The 9,520-nt window shown below is 34.4% G+C and overlaps 1 protein-coding gene across 1 annotated transcript in view; it reads right to left on the bottom strand.

Moving 5' to 3' along the window:
* The window catches only part of NOVA1 (NOVA alternative splicing regulator 1), a 169,587-nt gene that overhangs the window by 3,181 nt on the left and 156,886 nt on the right, over nt 1–9,520 (bottom strand). The window contains exon 5 of the mRNA XM_004376540.2: nt 1–1,958. This exon is cut by the window's left edge and continues 3,181 nt beyond it. Coding sequence (XP_004376597.1) covers nt 954–1,958 — 1,005 coding nt within the window. The 3' untranslated portion in view covers nt 1–953. The remainder of the gene's footprint in view (nt 1,959–9,520) is intronic.

Below are 9,520 nucleotides of genomic sequence, written 5' to 3'. Positions count from 1 at the left end.
TAACAAATTATACACAATTATAAGCTCTTAAAATGCAACATACTTATCAAGCAGTTGCAGATAATGAAACATTATCAGCTATCAATAATTTGTTGGCACTTTCACTTTTGTTTATAAAATTTCCAATACACTGTACCACAGTTATGTGTCTAAACAGTGAGGATGTTAATGGAGTAATGACTGTTCTACTGGCCAGGCGATGGGATCAGTAGTGAATTCAGTGCTTAAAAACAAATGTACAAACCTCTGAAGAGGAACAACTCCATGTGAGAACTTTTGTTGAACTTACAAATGATGAAGAATGGGCCATGGCCAGCATGCAGCATTATTTCCATTGTCTAGTTCAGATGGAGAACAGGTGCTTTTATTGATCTGTAAACTTACCAATATAATTTTCCACAGTTTTAACCTTTTAAATATTTTACAGTGCTTTTATGCAACTATATTGCTTTTTGATCATTTTAAATTTAAAACTTATTTTCAAAATATTGTTTCCTACTTCGCTGTGCCCTAAGCAGGAAGTAGGACTTACATGACAGTGCTTTGGCCTCATTCCATTTTAGGTCACTGACCCCACCATACTCAACCTAACAGTAGTTAATTTAGTGTTATCTAGGACTAATACTGAAAACTATACGCATATCCCTGTCTACATTCAATCATTAAACTACAATAATGCTGGTAAAATGGCAGGCTTAAATCTTACACTAGAAACACCTCTGACAAATATACACAAGCAAAGTATAGAGAACAAAAACAGATCAAGAAAAAATTCTATGAAACATCTGGTAAAACACATATTATTTACATATACACATTGTCAACATAGTCGCATTCATTTGCATAATTATATATTAATAACAGAAAAACTTCACTTCTGCAAAGTACAGTACATCCTTCTTGAAAATGGGGTAAAGGAGGGGTTAAAACAATCTGGTATATATTTCAGGCATTCAACCCACTTTTTGAGGATTGGCAGCCCGAACTCCTTGCTCATATGTGATCCTTTGTGTAATTAAATACTGAGCAGCCTGTGTTGCAGCTGGTGTTCCAGTAATGGTTACCTTCCGATTCCTTGTGCCAGGTACGAATTCTCCTTTTTTGGAGATCTGTATCCTTGCACCAGTCAACTCCTGGTATTCCACTAATGTTTTCCCTCCTTTGCCAAGTATTGCACCAACTAAGTTTTCTGGCACTGCTATTTCAACTACATCCTTTGATCCATCTGTGGATTTTTCTGTTCCTAGAATGGCACTGGCAGCTAGGGGAGAAGCAGCTCCAAAATATCCATTGGTTGCAGCAGTAGCAGCAGCCAGGCTACCTAGTGCAAATGTCCCCGCCGTACCACCAGCTGTGCTGCCACTGGCTGAGGCTTCACTGGCATAGGTGGCCAACAAATTGGCTGCTGCTGCTGCTGGATTGGCACTGGCAGCTGCTGCAGCCAAAGCCCCTGTTGCTGCAGCTTGACTGAGGCCTAAACCTAATGTGTTGAGATTATACCCATAGCTGGCTAATGTATTAAGTGCAGAGGTGATGGCCACCAGGTCATTGCCTGTGAAGCCAGATAAAACTGCTGGAAAGGCTGCAACGCCAGCAAGGTTAGCATGTCCTAACAGCCCTGCGGCAGCTGCAGCAGTTGGTAACACTTCAGCAGTGTTTGCATAAGGAGATCCGGTTGGATTGGAATTTGCCACTGGACCTGTAACATTGGCATAACTGATATTGAGACAGCTGCCACTCTGTGGATCCTCTTGTATCTTCTGGATGATAAGTTCAACAGCTTTTCGGTTTTGTTCAGGTTCTCCACTCACAGTAACAACCCTCTCTTGCAAGTTGATCCCATCAGGTTTCTGGGAAAGCTGCACCCAAGCCCCTGACTGCTCCATTATAGCCTTCACAGTGGCACCTCCCTTCCCTATTATCAGACCTGCTGTGCTGTTGGGAACTATAATCTTTACCTGTAATTAAAAAAAATATGTATAAATAATACTTCTGTTTTATGCATATACATTATTTTGCTATCCTAGAAAAAAACAAAAATAACAAATTGAAAACTAGTTTAAACATAATTTGTGAAAGACAAAATATCACAATTTTTAAAGCAACTTTTATCATATTCTAATACAATTATCTTATAAAGTTATAAGTTTCAAAGAAAAAAAGCAATTTTTCATGTTAAAATTACTAAACAAAAATTGTCCATGTATCTCCACGTATTTTGCAGTAGCAGTTATTATTAGTACATTTAAAAAAAAGGAATCACAACTATGTATTGATGGTAATATTTTTATATAGTTCCAAAATCACATGGCTGTTGATGATTCTTCACCTATTGTAGTTTTAACAAAATTCTTCCCTCTAAAATATATAAAAACGGAGTGCAGCATGATAAAGCAAAGTTAGTAAAGATGAAAGGAAAATTCTAGCTTGAGTCCCTTCAAGACATTAATTTCATGTTCCTTGTCGCCTAGTAATTTTTGTGTCAGTCAGTACTTTGTTTCGTGACTAATGGTTTCAGAGAAGGAGGTCAATAAAATTATTAGTAGTATTGTTTTTCAACTAATAGGGTATGTAAAATATTACTTTATCAAAAAAATATAACTAATTAATAATTTAAAAGTTTTCAATGACTTTTGGGAAGGTTAGACCTATTTGAGAATTATATTACTTGGAGGTTTTATTTCAATTTTGTAAAATGATTACTTTGATTAGGTAGGTAATTCTCTTTTTTTGGCAAATATAGCTACATTTTTTAAAAACAGGGCTTACCACCATATTACCAAAAGATACTGACAATTACTATAGTCACATGAATACTTACAACAATTCATTGTGCTCATATGAAGTACAGGCATTTTAGTTCCATTTGTATTGAAACATTCAGCCACAAAGCCAGCACATTTTTATTTAATCACAATCAAATGCTATTTTAAGAAATATAAAATCAGTATGGTATTTTTCATACTCTCTAAAGTTAAAATAAAGATACTAACATTTAAAGTATATTTCCGCAACACAAAGATACATATGGCACTGTTTTGTGACTCATTTGGTAGATCAAAAAACTGTGATAGTTTAGTTATAGATAATGTAGTTCTATCATTGACAAAGAAGTAATTGCTTTTCTTGTTCCAGACCATTAAAATGGGTAGACTGAAATCTGAGCAGTAATTTAGTTGAGATATTCAATAAACTATTTCATGAACTAATTTTTAGCAAGCATTGCCATGCTATCTTTAAAAGACATATTTGGAAAAGAATATTTTAAAGAAATGTAAGCATGCATTTTTGGCAATGTTATTCTTGAAAGTACCAAGCATTGAAAGTATAAATGTAAATTCTATATTGGGTCACTTCATAAATACACACACACACCACACATACACACACACGACTCATTTCATTCCACGCACACAATTATACTCATGATAGAATTTCATTTCATTTTGATTAGTTTATATAATCCTTTTATTTTATTGAAAAAAATCTATTTTATAAAAAAGATTCTTAGGAATGTCATATATCCCTCACATCCACTGATTATGCGTATTCAGTTTCAAGAAGTCAACTGCAAAATAATTTTTTTAACATTTGTTAATTTGCTAATTGTGTTCACAGATATCATTTTTGTAGAAAATTATTTGTTTCAAATGCTAAGATTTGCAAAAGTGTTCTAATTAGAAAGTTAAACCATGATTACATGTCACACCAACTATAAAAGATGAATTAGAATCATCCAGACATTCTATTCTATGCACAATATTGAGAAAATTTAGTTTTAAGTATTTAAATATCTGAATTTTAAATATGACTGTATTTTATAAATAAGATTTCTTTTCAAAATCAGAATTTTTTTGCAATAAAATACTGTTGAAAACATTTATGTACTGGCAAACTGTAGTATTTTAACATTATTTTTATGAAGAAAAATAGACTAATAAAATTAGACTTTCAAAAGAGTTGTTCTTAAGCTATTTTAAATTCTAATATCACTGTTGTTTTGCAGCAATATGCATAATCACAACGTGGAAACAGAATAGCCCATGAAAGGTTAATTTTGGGACTGACCCTACAGACTGCCAATAAAAGGGCAGAGAAACATATAATTTTATAGCATACACTATAAAATCATCCTAAGTTACTACAGGATCTGTGAGCATGATACTAAATTCTACTGCACTACACATCAGTCTCATTCATGCTTTATCTACTGCATCCACGGCTTTTTTTTTTTTTTTTTAAAAAAAAAAAACAACTCTGGGACTAGTTTTATCCTTCTAAAAGAACTTGTAAATGTGTGGACATAATACTTACATTATTTAATGCTGGTTTGTTTTTTATTTTTCCCTTAAGTCATTTTCTCTTTCTTATTGATATTCAAAAGGAGCCCTGGTGGTACAGTGGTTAAAGTGGTAGGCTGCTAATCCAAAAGGTCAGCAGTTCGCACCCACCAGCTGCTCTGCCAGAGAAAGATGTGGCAGTCTGCTTCCATAAAGATTTACAGTCTTGCAGACCCTATGGGGGCAGTTCTACTCAGTCCCACAGGGTACCTATGAGTAGGAATTGACTAGATGGCAAGTCACATTTTCAAAAGAGGAATCATCTTCACCCCAAATCCCTATCTTTGCAAACTGAAGAATTAAACCACATCATCTATCTTTATATTAAAGATGTCTTTATATACTAATTATTATCCACTGGAGTCTAGCTTTTTCCATTTGAAATAATCATACTTAAAAATCTATTAGCTATAATTGCTATTTTATCAAGTACTCATGTGGCCCCAGAATTTTGTTGGCTTGACTGGCATTTGTTCACATATAACTAAATGAAGGTGTGTTACGATTTAAGAGCAGACATTGATGGTTGCATCTTAGTATTTATGATATACAGCATTTCCTAACCTTAGAAAATAATAGGCTATTCTGTGTAAGATTAATGACCTTAGAGAGTTAAAAGAAATATATATAAAAAGTTATTAAATTTCAAATCTCATACACATGAATATAAAACAGTCCAGCCAAGGAATGTTACCTAAATCCTATTTTTTTACACAAGGACATGAAAAACCTCTTAGATTCACAGTCTTTTCTCCTTGAAAAAAAAAAGAAAAGAAAAAATTCACTTAATTTACTGTGAACACAGACAGAAATCAGACCCTCTGAAAAGCTGATACATAAAGGAAAAATAATTCATTTGGATACTATCACAAAGAGAATAGTTTTCACTTTCCATTTTATTTGTCAGGTCAGAGCCAAGAACAAGTGAGACACCAATGTGGAAGCGTGGAAATGGTGGACAACTAAATATTGGGGGTGGGGAGACAAAAGAGGGCAGGAAATTATATATGATAGCCTATTTGCTTATTTCTTAGATAAAGGAATACAGCATTTAAGAAAGGAAAGTATTTGCAACCCCACTGACATAATAAATAGTAAATTCTAATTATTTGTATGGATTCATCTTCCTTGGTGAAATCTGTTAACACACAGACTCTCATAACTATATATAATTTTATTTCTCAAGAATTGAGAGCAAGAAAAGACTAGATCTTACACAGCATAAAAGGTATCTGGTCTAACATGTATACAACTTAATCAGGTATGTTCTTGGCAGTTACAATTAGTGTCCATTCAGAGCAATAAAATATGATCTATATTTGCCTCCATTCATTCAATCTTTTATGGAATGCTTACTGAGTGACCCAGGTCCTGTGTTGGGAGCTGGATATAAAGGATACATATGACATAGTCCCTGCCTTTTAGGAATTTACAGATTAGTTGTAGAAAACAGATGTGTAAATATATCAGTGCAGAAAAATCCCACAACGCTCGCACAGACATATACAAGGATACAGAGGAGACATAAAGAACAAAGTCTTAAGTTCTAACTAGAGGTAGGTAAGGAGAAGGGTAATAAAATCTTTGAGAGGTGATCATGTTTACTAAATGTCTTTCATTTTTTTCTCTTCTTTTAAACTCTCAGTATACTATCCTTTACTACCAGACATTTCCATAAGTTTGGTCTCTCTTATTGCTGTCTTGGAGTCCCTGTTTCAAACCTAAACCCACTGCAGTAGTGATAATCTGCTTAAATAATGGCATTACTTCTGAAGTTAAAAAAACTTACTTGTATTTTCCTTATTCCTAGATTTATATTTTGTTATATCAAATAAACATGAGATAAGATCAACAATATAATTATATTAATTTTTCTGGCATCAAATGCTTCTTCAGAAGAAAAAAAGCAATGAAGTGACTATCTGTAACCACAAAAGAAGAAACTCCATGGGAATCCTATTAAAAACATTAAAATACCAAATAGGTAGGTTTTAATATTGACATGTTTCAGATTAAAAATAAACATTAAGACAAATTTACAACTTTGACAAATAAGAACCACAACTCATTATGGTCTTGTAGCTAAAGAGGAATGAGAGCGTCTCCAGGCATCCTATATTTTCATTGTGACAGGAAAATTACTGGACAATTTCAGAAAACCATGTATTAAAATAAATGAAAAGTAAGTTGCACTATAATTTGAGATATGTCAATTAATAGTATGAATTATTTTATTTAGGGCTGGCTGCCATAATATATATTACATATGTAAGACCTTGCATTTATAAAGCAATTCTTGTCTATAGTGGATACTCCTTCCTTCCTCCCTCCCCTGCCCCCTTGCTTTCTTCTTTCCTTCCTTCGTTCCACTCCGTTGGCATCCTATCTCTCCTTTTGGCAACAGATTCCCAGTTTTCCTTTAGAAAACACCTTTTTTATTGCATGTGCTTCAGGTAAGGCTGACTCCCTTCCAACATCTGTAGGAGTGGAAACATGACCTAGGCCCAGCCTATCATTATTTGTATATTCCTGGCAGTTACTGGTTTAATGATGAGCACCTAACACATGATGGTCCTACAAGAGTTAGCCTGGGAATTTAGTGTTTTTGGGATAGAAGTATTTGTATTTCTAATCTGGCAGAACACAAGCTTGGCATTGGTACTGGCTATCTTGCCACCATATGGAAGAAGAAGAACATAACTGAAAATAAAGTTAACCTAGATAAAAGGAAACTCCAGAAATGGAGAGACGAGAGAGAAATTCCTGACAGAATTTTGGCATCTAAATCTAGCATTGAACTTAATTCAATTCCCTTTTTGTTTAAGCCACTTTGTGTTGGATCTCTATCACTTGTAACTGACCAATACAGTATCTTTGAAAATATTTTTACATTCTTGTTACATCATGTATTGTTTGCCTATCCAAAAGAAATGCTGACATCTATTGTATCTCTTAATCCTCTAATAGTCAAGCTGTCATAGGTCTGGGAAGCAGACAAGTGGATTACTTCTTTTTACCTTTACCAAGATAATGACCCAAATGATCTACCAGGATGAATACCTTTCATTTCCTTAATGTATTAAACCTTAGGCTACTGAAGCACCACTTATTAATGTCCAGTTGAGATGCACATCACCTTGGGGAATCTACATTGAATTGCTGACCAAAGTAAATCCAAAAAAATAGTACTTTTTCTTTTGATCACAGATTTTACATATATAAATAACTGCCTGCCTGGAATATACTGATTTGACAAATGTAACAGAGTTACATGAATACATGTTATCAATATAGAATAAAAAAGCAGCTCTTCTAACCCTCTGTTTAATCGACTCACTTTTGATAACTAAATCAAAAGCAGTACAGTTTTCATGGGAATGTCTGATACCTTAAAATACTATGCTGTCTTCTCTCATGTATCCTTAGCGCCCTCTAGCTCTACCCCCTAAGTTTTAAACTTCGCAGCCATTTGTGCCTTCTGTCACTCCCTAGAGCTCTAATCCTGTTACATACTGTTAGTTTTTTTTTTTTTTCTCTCTAAAATGCTTCTTACCCAGTCTTACTGTTTCATCCTATCTTAAATACTGTGTGGTAGAAGAGAAAGACCCTACAGCTGCCAGTTAGGAGATATGAGGTCTCATTCTGGCCCTGCTGTGTGACCTTTGTCAAAGCACCTCAGCTTCATCATCTATAAAATCAGGCAACTTGATACGATTGTGGATGAGAAGTTTTCATTTTCATGTTATGAGAACATCCTAATTAAAAACCTTCAATGACTCCCCTTACACTGCCTACTGAATGATCTGGACTCTTTACGTAGGCATCGAAAATCCTGCATACCCTGTCTCCAAATTGTCTTCCCATTTGCATCTCTCATGACCATTATCACATGCTGAATTCAAACTTCACCTGCTAGTCCCTGAATGTATTCTGTATTAGTTGTTCTCTTTGCCTTTGTTCATCCATTTGTTCCAATTGACTGAAATGTTACCTATGTCCCCCCTTTGCCTCAAAACTCATGCATTTTTTTGTTGTCTTTAGAGTCTTTGTTCTACTTCCTAGTTTGGTGAGAAGTGCCTGGAGTCTTAAAAGCTTGTCAGTGGCCACCCAAAATGCAACAATTGGTTGGTAATTGCTTGGAGCAGCAGAGGAAGGAGACCCAGGAATCAGAGAAGAAAACTGGCTGCAGGTCTAATTCCATCCATGAACTACTGTCTCCTTCACCGTGAAACCAGAAGAAATGGATGGTACCTGGCTACCATTACTGAATATTCTGATCAGTGACCCAACAGATGGAACCTGATTAAAAGGAGGAAAAATGTGGGACAGAGCTTCAAACGTTCATGGAGACTTGACTTACTGGATCCATCGATACCAGGTAAACACCCGGATCTATTGCCTGGAAATAATTTTTAAACATTGAACCAAAACTATCCCATGAAGTCATTTTTAAACTAAACAACTGTTAAGCCCAATTAATAAAGAACGTTTGCCTTGAGTATTGCACTCTTTTAAAGAATTATCTATATGATATCAAATTGAAAATCCAATAACATTAGAATTAAATAGAATAATTAAATATGCACTTTTTCCTAAATTTTCATCTGATAGATTATGTATTCGTATGTTACTTTCTTATGTCATTCTGTAGTTTCTTACTCAATACTGGTAAGGCTTCTTTAGCCACAACAAATGTGGTCTGATTAGTTCTAAAGGTCTAGAATACACATATATTAGGATATAAAGCTTTTTAAAGTTTTGAGCTTGTTCATGGATTGAGTACTCTATGATGTAACCAAACTAATTAAATAAGATATTACTAGAAGTAAACAACTCAACTATGCTTGAAAATCTATCTCTATTTAAATGTTTATAACTGGGTGGTGCAAATGGTTAATGCACTTGGACTGCTAACTGAAAGGTTGGAGGTTCAAGTCTATCCAGAGGCACCTCAGAAGAAAAGCTTAGTGATCTACTTCTGAAAAACCATCCATTGAAAACTCTATAGAGCATAGTTCTCCTCTGGACACACATGGGTTCACCATGAGTATGAATCGACGAGGCAGCAACTGGTTAACAAAGTAATTCATTAAAAAGAACATTTTCCAAAATCTGCACTTGTCCTTTTTTTTTTTTAAACCAAATAACTTTTGATTAAGCCATTTTTACCATTATATTTA

The sequence above is a fragment of the Trichechus manatus genome, unplaced genomic scaffold (genome assembly GCF_000243295.1).
Source record: "Trichechus manatus latirostris isolate Lorelei unplaced genomic scaffold, TriManLat1.0 scaffold00043, whole genome shotgun sequence".
NCBI lineage: Eukaryota > Metazoa > Chordata > Mammalia > Sirenia > Trichechidae > Trichechus > Trichechus manatus.
This window is presented reverse-complemented; position numbering and strand designations above follow the sequence as displayed.